General features: G+C 40.6%; 1 protein-coding gene across 4 annotated transcripts in view; it reads right to left on the bottom strand.

Annotated features, from left to right (window-relative positions):
• The window catches only part of ZNF507 (zinc finger protein 507), a 47,260-nt gene that overhangs the window by 25,207 nt on the left and 1,182 nt on the right, over positions 1-20,871 (bottom strand). Inside the window, exons 2-7 of one of the 4 annotated variants that reach the window (XM_086689563.1) lie at positions 20,373-20,466; positions 19,123-19,330; positions 18,875-18,997; positions 12,317-14,448; positions 10,842-10,959; positions 6,882-6,996 (exon numbers count right to left, since the gene is read on the bottom strand). In XM_086689563.1, the coding sequence (XP_086545689.1) occupies positions 6,882-6,996; positions 10,842-10,959; positions 12,317-14,446 (2,363 nt within the window). In that variant the 5' untranslated portion in view covers positions 14,447-14,448; positions 18,875-18,997; positions 19,123-19,330; positions 20,373-20,466. The remainder of the gene's footprint in view (positions 1-6,881; positions 6,997-10,841; positions 10,960-12,316; positions 14,449-18,874; positions 18,998-19,122; positions 19,331-20,372; positions 20,467-20,871) is intronic. The other 3 variants (XM_086689562.1, XM_086689564.1, XM_025914913.2) reach the window with 3 other exon arrangements.

Raw genomic sequence — 20,871 nt, 5'->3', positions numbered from 1 at the left:
GTTTATTTATTTTTCTGAGACAGTGAGTGCACACACACGCCCGCTCGGGGGAGGGGCAGAAAGAGAGGGAGACAGAAGATCCAAGCAAGCTCTACACTGTCAGCACAGAGCCCGCTGTGGGGCTTGAACTCACGAACCATGAGATCATGACCTGAGACAAAGTTGTACGCCTAACCGACTGAGCCACCCAGGCACCCCAGTGCTTGCCTACTTCTAATCCAAGCATTCACTTTGGGGCACTAGCGTAGCTGGAAGGACCTCGTGGAGAAATGGTGTATGTGCTCCAGCTGAGATCCCCAGCTGAGGGTCCGGCCAACAGCCAGCATCAACCACCAGTCAGGCTGGTGAGGGAGCCTTCAGCCTTCAAGTTTTCCCTGTAAAGGCCCAGACCTTATGGAATAGAGACAAGCCATCCCTACAGTAGCCTTCCTCAATTCCCGATCCACAGAAACCCTGAGCTTAATAAAACTTCTGCTGCATTATAATATACCACTAAATTGGGGATAGTATGGCATGCAGTGGCAGTAGGCCTCACAAAGAGTTCTTTCTGGCATAACAGAGACACACAGCCGGTAGAAGCAAAGGTTCAAACCCTGGCTCTGCCATTTGGGAGACCTGGGGAAAGTAGTTTCATCTACCCAGTCTCTCTTTCCACATCTATGAAATTGGGATAGCAACATTCCTAAGTAACGGTTAAGTAAGCTGATACAAATCAAGTGCTTAGCACACTGTCTGGTCCATGCAGAATGTCTAAAAAATGTTAACGGTTATTACTCGTAATATTTTTTATATTAAACAAAGACTAGACTTTATTTAATGACTGACCACACTGAGTGGCAACCCCTGTCATTCCAAAATGTGATTCGCGCTGCTTAAAACTTTTCTGGATTTTTAAAATTTTTCTCTTAGTGTTTGTGCTATATTAGAACAAAATATAGGCTCATTAACATATAAGCACACAATATTTTTGACCCAGCTGATGTGCATCCCTAAAATCCGAATCCTTACTTTATAAGTACACATTTTTACTTCGAATCATGTATCTTACAAGGGTATTTCAAAGACATCAACATCAGTTTCAGAGTATAAAGACACAAAAGCCGTAATCACTAGAAAAAGATTCATAAATCTGACTACATTAAATATTAGAATTTCTGTTTGTCAGAAACATAACTGAGAGAGTAGAAAGACAAACCATAGTTTAGCAGATACGTGCAATATACATAATAGACAAGGAACTTGTATTCAGCACAGACTGTTGCAAGTCAGTAAGAAAAAGGCAGACAACCAATAAGGGAATGGGCAATAGTATACAAACAGGCAAAAAAGATACTCAACCTCATAAATCATCAGGAAAATGCAAATCAGAACCACAACAACATACCTCTACACACCTACCAGAACGATGAAAATTAAAGACTGACAATATGAAGTGTTGGTCAGACTATGAGCTGGTATAGTCACTGTAAACTGGTATAGCCATTTTGGATAATTGTTGAGATCTACCAAAGCTGAATATATATGCAGCCCCTATTACCCAGATATTTCACTCCTAGATATAAACCCAATGAAAATGGACTCAATTTCATATACGTACCAAAAACACGTAAAAGAATGTTCAAAAGGCATTATTCACAATAGCGGGAAAATCTGGCAATAATCCCAATACCTATCACTAGTAGAGTGAATGAATAAATTGCCAGTCTCACAATGGAATACTATATGGCAATGAAAAGGACAGTGTTAGTTCTACGTTACATTACACACAATGATGATGAGCCTGATATAAAAGAATATGCACCAGGGCGCCAGGCTGGCTCAGTTGGAAGAACATGTGAACATGTGACTCAGTCTCAGGGTTGTGAGTTCCAGCCCTGTGCTGGGTATACAGCTTACTTAAATGAATGAACTTAAAAAAAAAAAAAAAAAAAGACTATGTACTGCATGATATCATTTCTGTTAAGTCAAAAAAAAGGCAAAATCATGATGTTAGAAGTCAAGATGGTTGGAGGGGCAGAGGAGAAAGGGAGCTGGTGCCTGGGGGCCCCGAGAAAAGTGCTGCAGAGGGGCTGGCAATGGCTTATTTCATGGTCTGAGTAGTTAAGAGGAGGAGTGAATGTGACCCATTGGCCAAGCTGCACACTTATAATTTATGCAATTTTCAGGACATATACCACCTTAAATTATAAAGTATTAAAAATTAAAAAAAAAATTTTTTTTTCAACGTTTATTTATTTTTGGGACAGAGGGAGACAGAGCATGAACGGGGAGGGGCAGAGAGAGAGGGAGACACAGAATCGGAAACAGGCTCCAGGCTCTGAGCCATCAACCCAGAGCCTGACGCAGGGCTCGAACTCAAGGACCGCGAGATTGTGACCTGGCTGAAGTCGGACGCTTAAATGACTGCGCCACCCAGGCGCCCCAAGTATTAAAAATTTTAAAGAGAGAGAAAGGCTTAAGAGAGTTTTCAATCAAATGCAACATTTGGACCTTGTTTAGCTTCTGATATGAACAAACTAACTCTAAAAGTATATTAAAAATGTTTTTTAGGGGCGCCTGGGTGGCTCAGTCGGTTAAGCGGCCGACTTCGGCTCAGGTCATGATCTCGCGGTCCGTGAGTTCGAGCCCTGCGTCGGGCTCTGTGCTGACAGCTCAGAGCCTGGAGCCTGTTTCGGATTCTGTGTCTCCCTCTCTCTGACCCTCCCCCGTTCATGCTGTCTCTCTCTGTCTCAAAAAAAAAAATTTTAAAAAAAATGTTTTTTAATGTTTTTATTTATTTTTGAGAGAGAAAGAGAGACAGAGCACGAGCAAGGGAGGGGCAGAAAGAGGGAGACACAGAATCCAAAGCAGGCTCCAGGCTCTGAGCTGTCAGTGCAGAGCCCAATATGGGGCTCAAACCCATGAACCACGAGATCATGATCTGAAGCAAAGTTGGACACCTAACGCACTGAGCCACTCAGGTGCCCCTAAAAGTACATTTTTGAAACATTTAGGGAAACATTGGGTATTTTTGGCCTAGGTATTAAAACAGGACTCTTAAAAAATTCAACATACTTATGTGGGTAGCTTTTCTACTTAAAGAAGAAAAAGTATAGTAACACCATTATACATTTTTTTTTCAAAGTACAAAAAACTTACAGAACCAGAGCTATTTCCTAGATAAGGCAAACTGAGGTATACAGATAACTATCAGTAACCATTTCCTGAGCACCTAATACATGCCAGGTCATATACCAAGTGCTTTATGCCAAAGCCCATTTCCTTCTTCGTCATGTTGTCGCACCTACCCCTCACTGTGCCATGGTGGAGTTTCAGAACGAAGTACCAACACAACTGTGTTTCTAAGGAAAAATGGTTCAATGTCATATAGTTAGAAGGAAACTCGGTAACTTGAGGAAAATATTTTGTCATCCCATCTTCCATCTCCAGCCAGTCACAAAAGTGATACTGCGGGATGTAAACCAGGGGGAATTCTAGAACTGCAATATTAACACTAAACTGAGGATGATCTAATGTTTGAAAATCCTGAAAGGAACCTTTTAGTAACTGTGGGGCCAATGTCCTAAACATCAGGTATAACTATAATGGGTATGTGCTTTACATAGAACGTTCCTTACTAAAGCACTGAAAAACAAAGTTTGCTGATTTGGTAGGACTGAGGCGGGATGATGCCTTTTTCATCTTTCCCTGTCCTCACACAAGAACGGAAAATAGCTCTCCTTCTGTAATGAGGACAGAGTTTCTGAGATGCCTGTACAACTGCATGAGCAGCAGGGGAAAACCAGCCCCTTTGATGCACCGGGAAATATGCTGGGTGCTTAATACACATAACCTCATCCAATCCTCACAGAGCTTCATGAGCTAGGCAGTATTTTCCCGTTTTGTATGGGAAAGGAGGCTTAGCTTGGAATAACCTCCACAAGGTCACCCAGTTGGGCAAAGGAGGTCCGTGGCCCAGGCCTGAGACTATAAAGCAGAAGTGCTACACAGGACACTAGGTTGCCTTCAAGGCAGGCAACACGGCACGGGGACCTCAGCTGTGACAATACTTCTACCTGGGGATAGCATCCCTTTTGTAAAATAAATAAGCTATGTCTGTCTGTCCAGGAACAGGATTATCCTTTGTTTTCCAAAATGAGAGGTAAACAGCATTTTTAGGGGGTTGGTGGGGGGGGGGGTGGTGTTAGACAATGAATCAGTGGGAGGGGACGAGGACAGAAGCCAGGCCAATGAGTATTAGATGGCCACCACTTACTGGGTGCTTAGTTTGTGCCAGTACATCACGTATGCTGTTTAGTTTAGTCCTCACATCTACCCTGTAAAGCAGGTGTCTTAATTATCCTCATTTTAGAAAAGACAAGACCAAGCATAGCAGGGTGAAATTGTTTGCTCAAGGTAACAAATGCCGTAAGTCAGAGAGCTCAGATTCAATCCCGAGACTATCTGTCCCCAGAACCAGGGTTCTTATACATGAAAATGTACTGCCCAGATCACACAATAGGTTCCGTGAAGGATTGGAATGGCAACATAAAAAGTAAAGGCATGAGCAAAAAACAGTTATAAATATTGCAGAAAATCTATTACAAAGCAGGCACATTCAAACACACACCACACCTGTTCTGCCTTTGTGCAAAGACTACAAGTTGTGCAATAAGGCACTCTAACTCTGAGGAGTTCACCATTGCTCCCGGTGAGTATGTTCCTTAACAAAAAAGTAGGTAATCAGAAATGTGTAGGGTATGGATTCTGAGAAAAATAAGCCCAAACTCTGACCAGTAAGTGTACCAGGCAGCAAAACTGAATGAAGCCTATGTGCAATAAGCCAGAAAAACTACTGTGATAACTTAGATCAAATTAGATCTCAAGAAGGCTATGCTTACTAGCTTAGCTTAAAACGAAGTTTATGACCAGGAACAGAAAATCCTAGAAGCATACTGGAATACAGTGTGTTAATTCACAGTGCTCTGTAGACTGCAAATCCTATGTGGATTTAAAGTATTTAAAAAAGGAGTCACAAGATTTGACAGTTGGAAAATAAGACTTATGAGAAAAAGCTGGTTATATTTACAGGGAAGGGGGATGTATGACATTTCTTCTGAGACATAAACACTCAGCCAAACCCAGTGACAAAGTGTAGTGTGTATAAACTTGGAAAATAACACGCTGAGACTTCTCTGCTTTAAGAGGAAAAGGGTTCTCAGAGTGCACTGCCCACTGGCAGGAAGACTTGAGGACAATTACAACCAATCCTAGGAGTCTGTGAATATTTTAAGAACACAAGAAAACACAAACCCCAGGACACCAAAAACTGTCAAGATAAATCTTTAAGCTATAAGACTAATCTACTCAAGTAGATGTGAGACTTTCCTCTACAGACTTGGAATCAATCATTAACCTCTTTTATCCTAATTGTATTCTTGAGAGTTTACTTGTTTATTGTTTGTCTACAGGGTTCATGACAGAGGGACGATATCCCTTTTATCATGACTACAGTCTAAGAGCCTAGCACAGCTCCTGGAACACAATTATCTGCTCAATAAATTTTTCTCAATGAATTTGAATAAAGAGTCTATATCTAATTTTATTCTTGCCTGGATCACATGAATTGGCATGGTATGTCATTGAATTTAAAAATAAAGATACCCAAAATATAAAGGCAAAGCTTTCTCCTATCAGATGAACTAGCGTCCCCTGTTTTCATAATGTTCTCCTAAATACTTTCTAGTGCAAATCATAAATGATACATGCAAATACCACCTATCACTCTCATATGTATTTTCTGGCACTGAGTTACTGTTAATAATGGTTAATGGCCTTCATTGTACTCTGGGGAAACTAGGGATCCTAGTTTTAAAAGTGTTTGAAATAAACACACACACACTGAGGCAAGGCCAAACACCTTCCAGAGAATTACAAGTCTTTGCAAATGGACATACGGTCTGAAGAAGAGTGATTATACACAAGTCTGCTGCTTAGGAAATTAAGCACATGTTACATATTAAAAGCCATATATATAGAGAGAGACACACACTTCGAGCGTCAAACAATGGCATTTTCAGGCATAGTCCGTCAAGTCTTCATCTAGCTGCTAATACTGTGACTCCCCCACACCTACTTGTGTCATACCCATACCATGGCTGGGGACACAAGTTAAAATGTGAAGCAGATTTTGATAGGCAGCTGAAACAGTTCATGCCCGTGGCCTAGCACGGTTAGTCATGGTGACTATGTCAGTTTTGAGTAGGAACCTGACATTCCATCATGGCTGCAAGCGCAACAGATTGCTCTGTGGCAGCTGGACACGCTTCCGCAGAAACGTTTGAACCTTTACCAGACATAAACAACACGCAGTGCATTCTCAAGAGGCAAAGTTTACTTAAGAAATGATTTCTACTTTTCTATTCGATCACCTGACAAGGCCTGTATTTCCTGAAAATATGTGTTAGGATTGGCTTTTGTGAAAAATCACGAAACAAAATTCTATTAAATGACAGCTTAATTTTCAAACACAGAGTTTTTCATAGGGAATTTTAGTTTTAAGCATCTTTTCTGAAATATTGACTACTTAACCCACCAAATTACTGAACTGTAGTCTAAGCACTGAAAATCTGCTATGATAATTTATACCCAACTGAAACTGAAAACATATCTGACAGAAGTAGACATTTTCCTACATTTTAACTAGACAAAATGCCTATTGTCCTAAGACCCAAGCTTAAAGTTCATGTTCCTTAACAAACACTCATGAAACCAGTAGTGAGTTTCTTTGCACACAATCTGTGTTTAAATAAGTGTTATGAATCTTTAACTATTTCTACTTGTTTCCTTTACTGTAAGATATTCTAACACAAGCATTAAAGCTCTATGACCGTCACACTTACCTGTATGGCTTGTCAGAGTTATGGATTCGCCGGTGGTTTCTGACACCAACGTAGGTTGTACTTGTATAATCGCACACGTCACATCTATACTGTTTCTGTACTGAAGACTTACTCCCTAGACAAGGGATTGGAGAGCTTTAGTGACATACTTAGATAGAAATGACAGCATCTCCACTGTAAATGAATATTTACAGTGCATTGTACCAACATTTCCAACAAGGCTTTCTCTTTTAATAAAGTTAAGTTTGAACATGGTTTTCCAGTTTCTCCTGCAACTGGACTATCAGCAGATACAAAGTGAACATCATCTCACCTGCAAATATAGATACATTGACTTGGTTTCTGCATGACCTTGTACAAAATGCTACAATAAAATAAGCTGATGCCAGATGCCCTGTTGACTGTGCAGCAGCTGAATTAATTCTGAATTAAACAGAATTAACTGTTAACTTGAAAAGTGTTAGTCTAATTGATATTGGATAAACTGTCTTAAGGAAACACTGATTTGCCAACAAGCTGTGATCTAACACTATAAGACAATATTACACAGTACGGCTACATAGCATATATAACAAACTCAACATAAAAAGCCTAAAGCTTGGGGCACCTGGGTAGCTCAATTGGTTAAGCCACCGACTCTTGATTTCGGCTCAGGTCATGATCTCATGGTTTGTGGGATCGAGACTGGTGTTGGGCTCAGCATGGAGTTTGGAGCCTGCTTGGGATTCTCCCTCTCTCTCTCTGCCCCTGCCCCGCTTACACTCTCTCTCTCAAAATAAATAAATAAAAAAGCCCAAAGCTTTTCCACCCTATGGGTTTCCTTTGTTTATAAAAATGCCAGGTACCAGTGCAACAATGGGAGGAAAAACAACCGCAAATTATTAAGTGCTATATAATGTAGCATATGCCTGGCAAACTGACACATTACAAGGACAAATGTTATCATTAACATGAATCTGCAGCCCTCTGAAATTCAGAATATATGGATCCGATTGGAAATAGGCCATGTCACCACACTTACTCTGCACCAACAAGGCTGGGTAATTTAAATCAGGGTAAGCCTGAGACAACACAAGCTGAATGATTTGATCATGTAAAACTGTTCCTGAAGATATTCAACACCTTCTTTACTCTTCTGTAAGCACAAAGTCTGTGGGCCATTCACAGGCCGATGGCTTTACATTCAGAAACAAAGCAAGCATGGAAACCTGAAGAATAAGGCAGAGCCGCAAGGAAGCTTAGGTAGAATATTAGCGCACAGTGCATAAACGTAAAATTGGTGGCAGAAGAGAATCCCACGCTGAAATTTTAACAAAGAAAATTCTTAAGTGAAATTTAAGCTTTCTAAAATTGAAATTCTCTTTCGCCTGTAACTACTTTTGTCAGGCAGAACAAAATGTCCTAATTTCCTGGTATACGTCTACAACATTAATATACACTCTAATCATAATTATAATGTAAGTATCGCTCTTAATTGCTAGGTTAAAAACTTGGACTTGATTATAAGTGGCATTGTTCCAAATACAGTTTTTTTTAAAACCCTGAAAAAAATGAGGTGTGAAATATTGGATAATGGTTTTGTGTGAGAAATATTACAGATCAATGACAACTAATAAAAATGACAGATGGAAAAACTTAATATAGCACAGAATGAGAGCCTGTGCTACTTCAAGCAACTGTTTCCAATGGAAAGAATACACGATTTAAAGTTCAACGATTTGGGCTTCGTCCTTGCTCTTCTACCTAGTACCAGGATGACTGTGGGCAAAGCATTTCACCTCCTGAAGACTCGGTTTTCTCAGCTACAGGATGGAAATTCTAGAATCTCCCAGCATGGTTTATTGAGTAAGCTTTAGGAGAACTCTATTCTTCCTTCGCTGCAGTCTGTACGTCACATGCAGGTCTGTGTCAGGCCTCTGACCTGTCCCTTGCTGTAGACTCCCTGAAGACAGGGATCTGTGCGTTTTGTCTACATTGCATCCCCCGGGGTTCATGAATCGTATGTTTGCAATAACGAATGATTTCATTAATGATGTCTGCGAAGGAACATCATATGAGAATGCTTTGCCCGTGGCTCTAACACAGCACGTGTGCTCTCTGCCGACACAGCCGTCATACGGTTCTGTCTTCCTCCGGGGCTGGGTTTCTTACAGGCAGTGAGGCCTTCACCGTACTCCCTGCACCTAGCTTGGTATCCAGCTCGGAATGGGTGCGCCATGCCTTCTGGCAGAACAATGTCTGAAGTACTGTTACACTGGGTCTCTGAGTCAAAAACCTGTCCCAAGTTATCTGTGCCATCATAATGGGCAGTGGCTGGGGACCACTGAGGCACACTTCCCCCAACTTGTCCAGTAAGTTTACTACAAGGCTAAAAAATCTAGAGTAAAACACGAATTATTCTGACCTTCTTTGTGAGCTAAACACTTGTTTTTTGGCTCAACAACCAGATTTCAAAAGTGCTAATACTGAATTCATCAAGTATCGGTGTAAGTGTGCAGGCGGTAATCAGTCACCTGAATTGTTGGACCACTATGACAGAGAAAAGCAAATGCAGTGAAGTGAGAGAAAAACGGACATGGCAGCAATTTAAAACCCATACATTCAACCACAAGAAACAGCAGGACGCACAAAGAAAAGATGCCGTAAAATGGAATATGGTGGACAGATGCCGTCGCGGTAAAGCTCAAACTGGTTACTTTAATTTTGAGCTGACATTTTAATCTTTTTTATTAAAATTGTGGTTCTGATTTGTTAACCCATTTGGACAGTTTTATAAATTACCGCTTTTGAAGACGGTGCTAGAAAAGACACATTCCGCCGCTAGTGTTAACCGCACGCAGGTGGTGCCGCTGAGTAGTATTTACTTTATTCCTTCATTAGGGATTTATGGTCCAATGACATCAAATGTTTTAATGTCTCCTTTAAGGGGATATGGAAACATAATGAATTAAAATAAAAGGAGGCATTTAGGGCTATTTTGTAAAAAGGAAACAAAACGGTTTTAGCTCAGCCATCTCTTCCAGAAACAGATGCTATGTCATAAACTCCTTTTGTTTTGGATAGTTTTACAGGGATGACATCTGTCTGACAAGGGAATTTTGGTGCTACAGTGGTGTCAAAATCAGTTCTTTCAGAAACATTCTTGAATCAGTTATGCTTTCTGGGGTATAATTTAATGAACCATTATGGTAAAACATTTTACTCTGCAGTTGTTTCTAACTTTAATTCTTAGGAAATCTAAAAAGGAAAGTCACCCCAATATGTTTTATTTCCCATAAACACTATGTACCGCACTTGAGACATTTAGAGTATATCAATTTAAGAGAGCTGATGCAAGGAAGCACAGCTTATTACACTTTATCCCTCATTCTCCGGATGTGGCATCCGCTTTTTCATGGAACTCTAATTAAATCTTTTGATTCTAATATTCCTATTAGCAGAAACTCAGCCGACTGGTACCTAACTAGTACACAAAAAGATCTTCTGTTTTTTTGGCTTTTTTTTTTTTTTTCTTAAATAATGCAGATGAAATCTGGCAGTCATACTTGGATAAGAATAAGATCACAGCAGGAAGCCTCACTTACAGTTTGAGGTGGGGGCCCTGCCATCTGCAAAAGCTGCTATATTCTCAGTGGGTCAACTGGTACTGAGACAGGGGAGGGCTTGCTTTCCACACTGCAGCTTCCCTGGCTTGCTGGGGTGTCACCCAAGGGTTCGTGATGTACTCGGCTCTTATAGGGCAGCATAAATTTCAACGTGTTATCTACCTACACAGTTGACTACTTACTAATATAGCATTTCATTTAGTGCTCAGAATCACCTCAGGAACACAGGTAAGATTCATTCACATCCACAGTATGAAAATAGAGAACATATGCGGCTTTAGTCCTGAAAATAACCCACATGACAACTAAGGGCTTTTTAAAAAACCTAATACGCTAGTCAAAAAAATGCAGATACCTTCTTGAACACCTTTTCCATCAGCTGTATCACTGGAAATTCTTGACTCATTAGAAGCTGCTACTGACAAGGTATCTGGAAGGCTGTGTTGCTCTCTCTCATGGTTCCTCAGTTGACTCTAAAAAATTGAGAAATAGTCCCACGTAACTTTCAATAAATATACTTGCACTGTTACTAAGAGACTGCTGAAGCAGTTAATTGCTTTCATGGCGTGGTACCTAGAACACATTACCAATATTTTAAAACCAAATGTGCTAAAAGATTATCTGATTTATTTGACAGTTTACGGAAAGAAATACACTGGAGAAATCACAATCTCATCAAAAAGGCAGTTCTTTTTGCATTCTCCAAAAGCAAGCCCCCGCTATCTTCAGAGGGGTTTCTGCACGGCACGTGCGTGCTTACTGAACCACTGGCAGGCCCAGAGGAGGGAAGAGCAGAGCGTTTGGAATAACCCAATGCTTTCACAAAAATAAATCCAACCAGTAACTGCTGGACTCCTGCTAATTCTTGCCTTTCAACACCAGCTAACGTGTTGATGGATATCTTCTTCCTTCACCACTACCCCCACAAATCAAGAGTGCAGGAACAAAAGAAACTTCTGGAACTTGCTTTTACAGCCCATTTGGATGTGCTGGTTGTCTAGCAGCCTGAGGCCACTTCAGAACACCATGAGGGCAATCCAAGGAGGCAGTGAATCTCAGACTCAAAGGCTGAGAGAAGTCTACATCCCAGTTAGCCTTTTAGGACACTTTTTTCTTTTTTTTTTTTTTTGCCCTCCAGACAGTCAACTGGCAACACTGGAGAAGAAAAGTTCTAAACTAATGATTCAATGAATCCTGTTTCCTTTAGGAAAACAGCATCTCATGCTGGTTGTTGGTTTTAAGGTAGTACATAGGATGAAAATCACGGTCAAAATCCTTACAGTCCCTTAAACTGCCCATTAAACACATGTGGCTCTATTTCCACTTTACTGTCTGTCATGAAGTCCAACATAGCACACTTTCCCTCTCGCAAGGACACAGATTACTGTTGGCTGGTTGTGTGGCTGAAGCGAGCAACCTGCATTTTGGGGAAATGGAAGATGGGAGTTTGTTTGCATCGATGTAGGATTACATCTGGATAAATCAACTGTTAAGTCCTTCCCCTGTACATTCTCTTGAAATTACCTTGCAATTTAAAATCAACACGTTTAAAAAAAGATATACACGCTAAAACACTAAAAGTGATAAACACAGACACTGTTAAGGAGGAAGCAGACGGGAAAACAATCCTACACCAATCCTGATGACCTAGATTTCAGTCCCAATTTTAATACTAATTAGTTGGGATCCCCTGGGCAAATTGCCAAACTTTCCTAGGCCTCACCTCAGTTTCCTTATCTATAAAATGAGATGGCTGGACTCTCTGCCAAGTTCCCTCTTTGCTCTAAAAAGCCTAAGGTTCTCCGAATGATTTCACGAACCAATGCTTACCTTATAATGAAACGACTCTTCACACTGCTTGCACTGGTATATTCTTGTTTTGCAGTGGTTGATCATGTGGTTCTCCAAATCTTTGCTGTCGTCAGCTATGTGCTCACAGATAGGACACTGATAGGGCTGTCTCTGTCGATGGACCCGCAAGTGCTGCTTGATGTAGCCCTTGTTACCACTTGCGTAGTGACACAGGCGGCAGCGGTAGGGTCGATCAGCATTAGGGATGTATTCCACCACATTGCTTCCCGATAAACCTGCGTCACTGTTGGGTTGGCACTGGGCGTTGTCCTGCAGCTCTTTCAAAATGTCATCGTCGGAAGCATTTTGGTCTGTCCTTTCCCTCAACTTTTCGATCACAGTCAGTAAGGACATGCTGATACCCGTCTTCACTTGCCCATCTGACAACTCCTGCCTACCCTCTGGGAGTGCTACCAACGTAGAGTTGCTTTGGTCAAAACCAGTTAATCCATCTGAAGAGTTTTTAAGTGGCGACATCATTTTAGAATAAGCCGCCAACGTACTGTCCACTTGCCTTTGTCCGGTATCTGGATCTAAAAGGTTTATATTCCCATAGTGCCCAAGGTTGGCCCTTGTCAGTTCTGCGGCTCTTATGGGCATTGTGACGAGGGCTTCTGCAGCTAACGAGTGTAGTCGGAGAGACTCAGAATTTGTCCTTCTTCGGCCTGGTGGGGCATTCTCATCAGTAGCCAGTCCTTTGGTTATTAACTCACTGTCTTTCTTCTCTGGATTGCTCCAGCCTATGATCAGCCCCCCAATATCAACAGTACATTTATCAGCATGATAAACTTCATCTCTTCCTTCACCCCCAATCTGGGATTCTGTCGGGCTCAGGTTTTTTCCCTCTTCGATTTCAGCATTCATGAGGAAATGTTTCTGTGAAAGAGTTTCTTCAGCACTTGGCAAACGTTCTACTATCACGTTAACATGACCTTTTTTATTTGGACTACTACTAATGATTTTCTGTGCGGATGAAAGCAGACTATCAGCGATCAGGTTCTCCTCCACATCAGATATCACCTCTAGCATCTCTTCCTCACTGGGGTCAAGGGTAACTGACTGAGTCAGATGAACTCCACCTTCTGCACTCTGTCCTAAAGGAGACGAAGAGGATAACGGTTCTGAGCTGCAAATCTGTACTTGTACTGAAGGCCCATTGTGGATACTCAGTTCGTTGTCTCCAATAGCAATGACGACTGCATCCACCCCACCAGGTTCAGCAGCCACTGAAGAATCCAGCAGGCCTAGGGGCTCATTTTCATTTTCAAAGATCGGATAGGAGCAGTCAACCTCCCCAGCATGTTTCCAAGCATGTGTTTTCAACATTCTCTGCTGGCCACAGGTGTAACTACAAAACAAGCATCGGTACATGCCATACTGTTCATACGCATACCATTTCCTCTTACCCATTTCTGCCATGGGTGTGTTTTGGGCAGCGTGCGTTTGCGCACTGTCCACACTCACTTGGACATCAGAAATGGTTTCATGGTTTCTTTCTGTGGGCCTCTGACACAAAGAGTTGGAAGGGCTTACACACTGCTGGGCTTTGGATTGAGTGTGACTGTTGGCATCGTTTTCGTGGTCGTTTACCACGTGAGCTTCAAGTTCCTCTTGGCTTTTAGATGTAATGTGGCACTCTGAGCACATTAATATCACTTCATTTTGCTGACCATGCTGCTTGATATGATCTTTTAACACAGAAAACGATGATGACAGAAACTTGCAAAGGCTACACTGGTAAGACATAGTCTTCCCATCGTTCTGGGCAAGAGAGCCAGGGGTAAAATGTATCTGAGACATCTCAGCCCTTCTGATCCCAGCAGGGGACTGGGTTACTTTAGCTGGAATCTCACAAAGTTCTTGGGTTTCAAGAGAGTGTGTTGCAGCACTTGAACGTGAGCGTTTTTTCCCGATCAAAAGACATTTTTGTGACTTTTCATGTTCTACTATCTTGCTTAACTTCTGGATAACATGGATCAATGGATCTGTTTTAACTTTTCTTTGTTCATCAATTTCCAGTGATGAACTGATGACAGTTTCAGCAGTCAATATAGCTTCCTGTTCCCCAATATCTGGCACCAACATGGCAACACTGCTGCTTTCTTCCATATCTAGAAAGGATAATATACAACAGGAAGAAATATCGGGTTAGAGGTATTATAAGAATGCAATTATAGGAAACCTGAGCTACTCCTAGAGTTTAAGCTAATCTCAGTTATTTTCTAACCTGGGAGCTCCATTATCAGCATACCTGTATCCCCAGCAGAGACTTAAACTGCTTGGAACTTCTCTAGAGAATGTCATCCCCTATCAAGACTGAGGATGATCTTTCCATCTATTTCTTTCTTTGGAAATGACTTTAACAATATGCATATCCTTTTTTCTTCACTTTCTTTCCCCCAGACATCTAGCTGGACCCAATTAGTATGCCCTCTCCTTTGTGCAATGCCAAAAAAACACAAAAAACAAAAAAACAGGACTGCTATTCCTTGACTGAAGGGACACAAGCATTCCCAGGGTATGTGGAACCACCTCAAGTTACCACAAAACCAACAAACAAAACTAACACATGACTGACACAATTCTTGGGAGACAACTACTTATATCAAAAATAATTATAGTCTTATTATTAAAATCATAAATTTGTTTTTTTCACTCCAAATCTTTGGAGTTATGAAAAGATAGTCTGGTAACCTCTTGTAAATGGCAGAGTGAATTTTGAGAAGTATGATGCAAACGAAACTACATAAAAGCAATGATCCAGTTCCTTCTTTTACTTCCTTCGATTGATTTCCCTGAAGATAAACCACAAACAATGCTGTGGTTTTTTCCTAGAGGCCATATTAGTGGTCAACTGTTACTCATGCACGAATATATGTAATTTCATTTTCCTGAAAGGGAAAGGGGCATCAGAGAAGGAAAAAGACCTGACATTCTAGTTGTGTTTCAGGTCTAAATATTCAGAGTCCTTAAAAGGGGTTCTCTGTAAGTTCCAGCAATGCATTACAGCCAAGGAAGTCACAAAACAAAAAATACTCACAATATCTTTCTCCCTAAATCTTGAATCCTCTATTTCCTGGCAGTACTTTCATTTCAAACATTTCCTTTGGCTCAAAGTGAGATTAATTTGTTGACTTGGATCACATTTTTCAGTTTAGGCTTTTTTCCAGCAACAAGTTTTGTTTTTCCACATTTTAGGTGCATTCTGGAGTCTTACTCACAACATTCAATAAATGCCAGCAAAATTTTTAGTGGCACCAGCTATAGACCAAAGACCATACTATTCTTAAACCTCAATCACAGGCTCTGAATTCTTATTTTAGGAGGTGAATCATGGCTTCCCTCCCCCCAGGTGGCCGAATCAACACGGAAGGGCCCTTGAGCCCCTGCCAAATCACACCGAACTCCTGCTGGACCTACCAGCACTCTGACCAGCTGCAGTGCCAGCCCTCCCGTATCTACTCTTGGCAGCAGTTAGAGCTTTTCCTCTTATTTTCTGCTCTTTCTGGCACACAAACTTTCTATATCTAGGGCCACATCAGGCAAAAATGCAAACATTTTACTCTCGGCTTTAGTACTGCTTCTTCCCTCCTTCTTGATACTCTGTCCAATGGGATCAGCTTTCGTTTCTTTTCCATGTCCAACTGCGCTCGTGGCAGGGAATGCACCCAACAGCCATTACAACGATGGCCACTACCCCAGCTCCCACAGACCTAGAAGTCTGGGTGACTGCGGCCCTTTAGCCGCTCTCTTCTCTAAACAACCTGAGGTCATTACCTCTCAAAAGATTATGTAGTTCCTCTCCATCTTTCTCAAGCAGAAAAAACAGTGTTTTTAAATTTCTACACTCAATCTTAAATCACTAAAGAGGGACCAGTGTGGGAACAACTTGTTTCTTTAGGAAAATCCTTTGTGACGTCTTAAGTCACCTTATTGCCTGAGAATTCCACAATTTTTCGGCCAAGGGGAGCTGTAGCTGTTTCTGTGACTAATGATTTCACTTTAGGACCATTCACTTAAGGCTTTATTTCTTTCAGTTCAATTGTTAAATGGGAATTAGTTAAATCATTGTTAATAACAGAAATCCTTGACATTCAATTTCTTGCCCAAGATTTGGTGGTCTACTGTAGATCTAAGGTCTCCTCTTCCATGAAATATGACATCCATATAGGCTGATTGATAGTCCGCAGGTTAACGAGTGAAGATTTGCTCAACAGACTTTGCGTACCCACAGGGTTACAAAGGTGACTCATGTGGTCCCTCTTTTACCTAATGACAGAATAGGAAAGAGAGCAGTGCAACTGCTCCCTGTGGATATTCCAGTGCGCACCTTAAACAGAGTGTGGAATGAAGAGGAGGAGGAGTTCAAGTCATCTCAAGAAAAAAACTAATACAAAAGAAACTGACAAAACATTCAGATTTGAAAAGCTGTGTCTGCTCAGGCATTAAGAGCTAATGGAAATTTGCAGCAGATGCTCCAATTTTCCCTGAACATTTATGTAAGTATCTCATTTTAGAGGCTGCATACATTTGGGGATAAGTACAGAAATGGCAGCTATAAAACAGATATGACAACATAAAATACATCAAGAAACACCTGAAAAACCAGTTTGGGTCCACATGGCAGAATCGATATATGAGTTAAATCTCATTAAAACAAAAGTCTCTCTTAGAAAAGGTTAGATGAACAGTTCATAATAAAGTATACACAGGGAGGAAGGCCTGTGACCTTAAGGCCAACTCTTTAAATTTTCACAAAAATTTCTCTTAGGCCACCAATGTGCATATATATGGGATCCTATGTCAAGTGAAGTAAAATTTATTTGGAAAAAAAAAAGACAGAGAGATGAAAATAAGGGTACAAACACAATCCCAGTGGCTCAATAATGACGACAACACAGATTATGATCATCGGCATACTATCGATGGCCTTCACATGATCAATACAAGTACACGGTCAGGGTGGGTAGAGAGGGTAGGAATAAAGCAAGAATAGCAAATTTTGTAATTAAAGTTTAGTAATAAGTATCTAGGAGTTCCTTACACTATTCTTTCTACTTGTGTAAATATTTACAACTTTTCATACTAAAAAGTTACAGAAAAAATGGTTATGTGTCAGGGTGTGTGGGTGGCTCAGCCAGTTAACTGTCTGACTTTGGTTCAGGATGTGATCTCACAGCTCATGAGTTCAAGTCCTGAGTCGGGCTCTGTGCTGACAGCTTAGAGCCTGGAGTCTGCTTCGGATTCTGTGTCTCCCTCTCTCTCTGCCCTTCCCCTGCTTGTGCTTTGTCTCTCTCTCAAAAATAAACATTTTTAAAAAAAACAGTATGGAAAAAAATTTAAAATCACAGTACTAATGGTTTAAAACAGTTGAATGGATAGGACAAACACGTTTAGAAGTTAAAAAGAAGTAACAGCTTTTATATACTGTAACAACAGTACACAAAGTAAAACAGTCAGAAGGCAACAGTCAATGACCAAATCCTAACAAACCAAAAAGCTAGTTTTGGTCTAGGAAAGTAAGCAAAAGGTTTTTGAAGAGGTAAGACGTATACTGTATTCTAAAAGACGGCCGCGCCAGATGTCAACCATTTGTCCCTCTGGGCTCACTGCCTCCTTTCCTCCACTCTGCTCTCTGCCCCAGGAGGTATATTACATCAGTAGGCTCCTATGCCCTCTGGTTTCTGGTTGCGTTATGCCAATGGGGAGCCATGAGAGGAGATCAGAAGGAGGCAGCATAGTGAAATCAGGATATTCATTCCCCTAATTCCCTCCCTCTAGGTCAGCTTGGACTGGCCATGTTTCTCAATGGAAGACCATCCTCTTCAGGCAGGGGGCTCTACAAAACTCTCCTGGTTCTGATACCTCTCTTCCTTCTGATGCTGCTACCTCCAGATAACTGCATTATCCTTGTGGTTTGTCTATACAAGTCCAACGCCTTTATTATGAGTATTTTTGTAAATACATCCTCCTTGAATTATCTTAATTAGAATGCATCGTTTTCTCTTTTGGAATTCTGTCAACACAAGGGTAAGACTGACAAGGAAAAGAGCCACAACATTATCACGTTTCCAAAAGTGAGAATAAACCTTCCATCTAGCAGTTAGTGAAAAGATCAACATGGCTGAACAAAAAGGTTTACAGAAAGAGTAAAGCCTAGAGGCATTACCAAAGTAGGAAGCTTCTTATTTGGAATCTTTAGACATAACCACATTACACAAAATATATCGAACTATTACAAATAAATAAATATAAGTTGTATCCCAAACCAGAAAAGTTCTAGAATCTTTCCCACTGAGTCTTAACTCTTTCCTAGACAACAGGACAGGTTTCTCTGGCCATCTGAAAGTAGAACCTTCCTATGGAATCTTTCAGAAGCTGAAATGATGTAAAGTGAAAAAGGAATTACCATTTATTTATACGGAAAAAAAAAAAACCACCCCAAAATAACCTTTCTTAGGCTTTTCTAATATTTTAGAACACATCTTGCTAATAATGAGCGCACACGATAAAATGAGATAAAGCACAGATGCTCACAGACACAGTTCAAAGCTCTGGCGCCTTGGTGCAGAGATTCCGAGTACAGTTCCTGGGCAGGAAAGGAGCTTGGTGGGGCCACGCTTGCTGCTTGGGTTACGTGCTGCCTCTATTAATGGCTCGCTGCAAAACAAACATTGGAAACTATTTTTGCCTTTGGTGTAAGACTGAAATCTTTAGATTTCTTTCAGTTAGAGAAATCAGGTTCTAACGTATGTCTTTCATAAAAGCAAAGTGGCAGGGGCTACCTGGGTGGCTCAGTTGGTTGAGCGTCTGACTCTTGATTTTGGTTCAGGTCATGATCCCAGGGTTGTGAGATTGGGTCCTGTGTCAGGCTCCATGTTCAGCATGGATTCTCTCTCTCTCTTCCCCACTTCCCCTCTCGTGCTCTCTCTCCCCCACCGCCCCCAAAAAGCACAAAGTGGCAGAAGGCAAACTGTAAAAAGTGGGGGAGACCTGTATTCCAAAGGCAAAAGCTTATAATTAATGTCTTTCCCAAGAAAAGAACCAAATTATTTCAGTTGTCTTTATTTCCTGATAATTACTACTAGGTTTCTTTGTATATCTAATTAGTTCCTTTCAGTTATAGAGTATGGTTATCATAAGTAAAATCAAGTTGAACAATTCATGTGAGCCTGAGTAGGGCTGGAGAAAGGCTGTAATTTTCTGTGCATGTGCAAAGGCAGTTCAGTGTTATAAAAAACCTTTTCTTTCAGACTAAAAATTTGTTCTTTCCCAACTAGGCAAAGATATGAACTGTTATGTCCCTGAATTGTAAACTGCCTACAAAAAATCACCTTGAGATTGCTTACACATTATTTATAGATTTATCTTATTAATGTCAGCTCTGATTCATTTGAATTAAAATCTCCTTAGCTTAATGTGATTAACTGCCACTAAGAAAAATATAGTGTAAATATCGCAAGAACATGAATTTTATAATCTAAAATTTCTTAGCTGGCATCTAGCCTGGGAGAATATTCTAATTTGGCAGCTAATTTGGCAGACCACGAAGACATAAGGTCTAACTAACATTAACCAATATTAAGATTTAACATTTATTGAGCACCTATAATGTGCCAAGCACAGTGCTGGAGACTACACAAGTAAGAAGGAATCCTTGTCCTTGAAGTGCTCACCATCCAGGGGGCAGTGCCTATGTAGACTTTGTGTATTATTCATGAATTTCTGGTAATACTAGCCTCTTTTTTTGCAGGTAAGGAACCTGAGGATCACGGATGTAAAGCAATAACTGGTTTAAGAACTGGAATCCAGGACTATCCGATTCTAAATCCCCTTTCTTAATACACCAATTTCTTTCTTATATCTCAATGAGGACAAATACATAAAATCAATACTGAAAAGAATTGGCCCCTTACAGCCCGGCTATATCAAACGTATTAGCCTGTTTGATCTTTATAACTCTTTGGAACAGGCCAGGTGGGTGTTACACAATTTTACAAATAAGGAAACACTCAGTGTGGTTTCAGTGACTTACCCAAGGTTACATGGCTGTTAAGAGGCAGAGCCAATGTCTTTCAAATCAATTCCTGAAATTAACACAATCCCTTGGACCAATCTTCAGAATTCAGCTGTGGCCAAGAATGAAAGTACATAGTATCAAACATTTCTCTTTCTTGGTGAAACAAAGTAATGATTTCTTTTGGCAGTGAAAAATTCCCCAATATTCTATGTCAAAAAGACATTCAGAGGAATGTTCATGCAACCCAATCATGTGTTGCAATTTTACATAATTTATCTAGCAAGCAGACTTTACCACTTTGTACAAGTTAGAAAAAAAAATTGCTCTGGAAACTTCTCTCAATAATTGTGTTTTGTTTTAGCTCAGAATTTAATTGACTCAAAATACTACCGTTTACTGATAACACTTTCTAATGAATAAGGAACAATAAACTGCATATCGCCATTTTAATCTTAACCCAAAATGCCATCTAAAGGATGATTTTGCAAGCACAGTGGGCATGAAAAGATAGGAC

The sequence above is a fragment of the Puma concolor genome, chromosome E2, assembly GCF_028749965.1.
Source record: "Puma concolor isolate L17-30 chromosome E2, mPumCon1.1.hap2, whole genome shotgun sequence".
Taxonomy (NCBI): domain Eukaryota; kingdom Metazoa; phylum Chordata; class Mammalia; order Carnivora; family Felidae; genus Puma; species Puma concolor.
The sequence above is the reverse complement of the archived record's forward strand: the minus strand, read 5'-3'. Positions and strand labels throughout refer to the sequence as shown.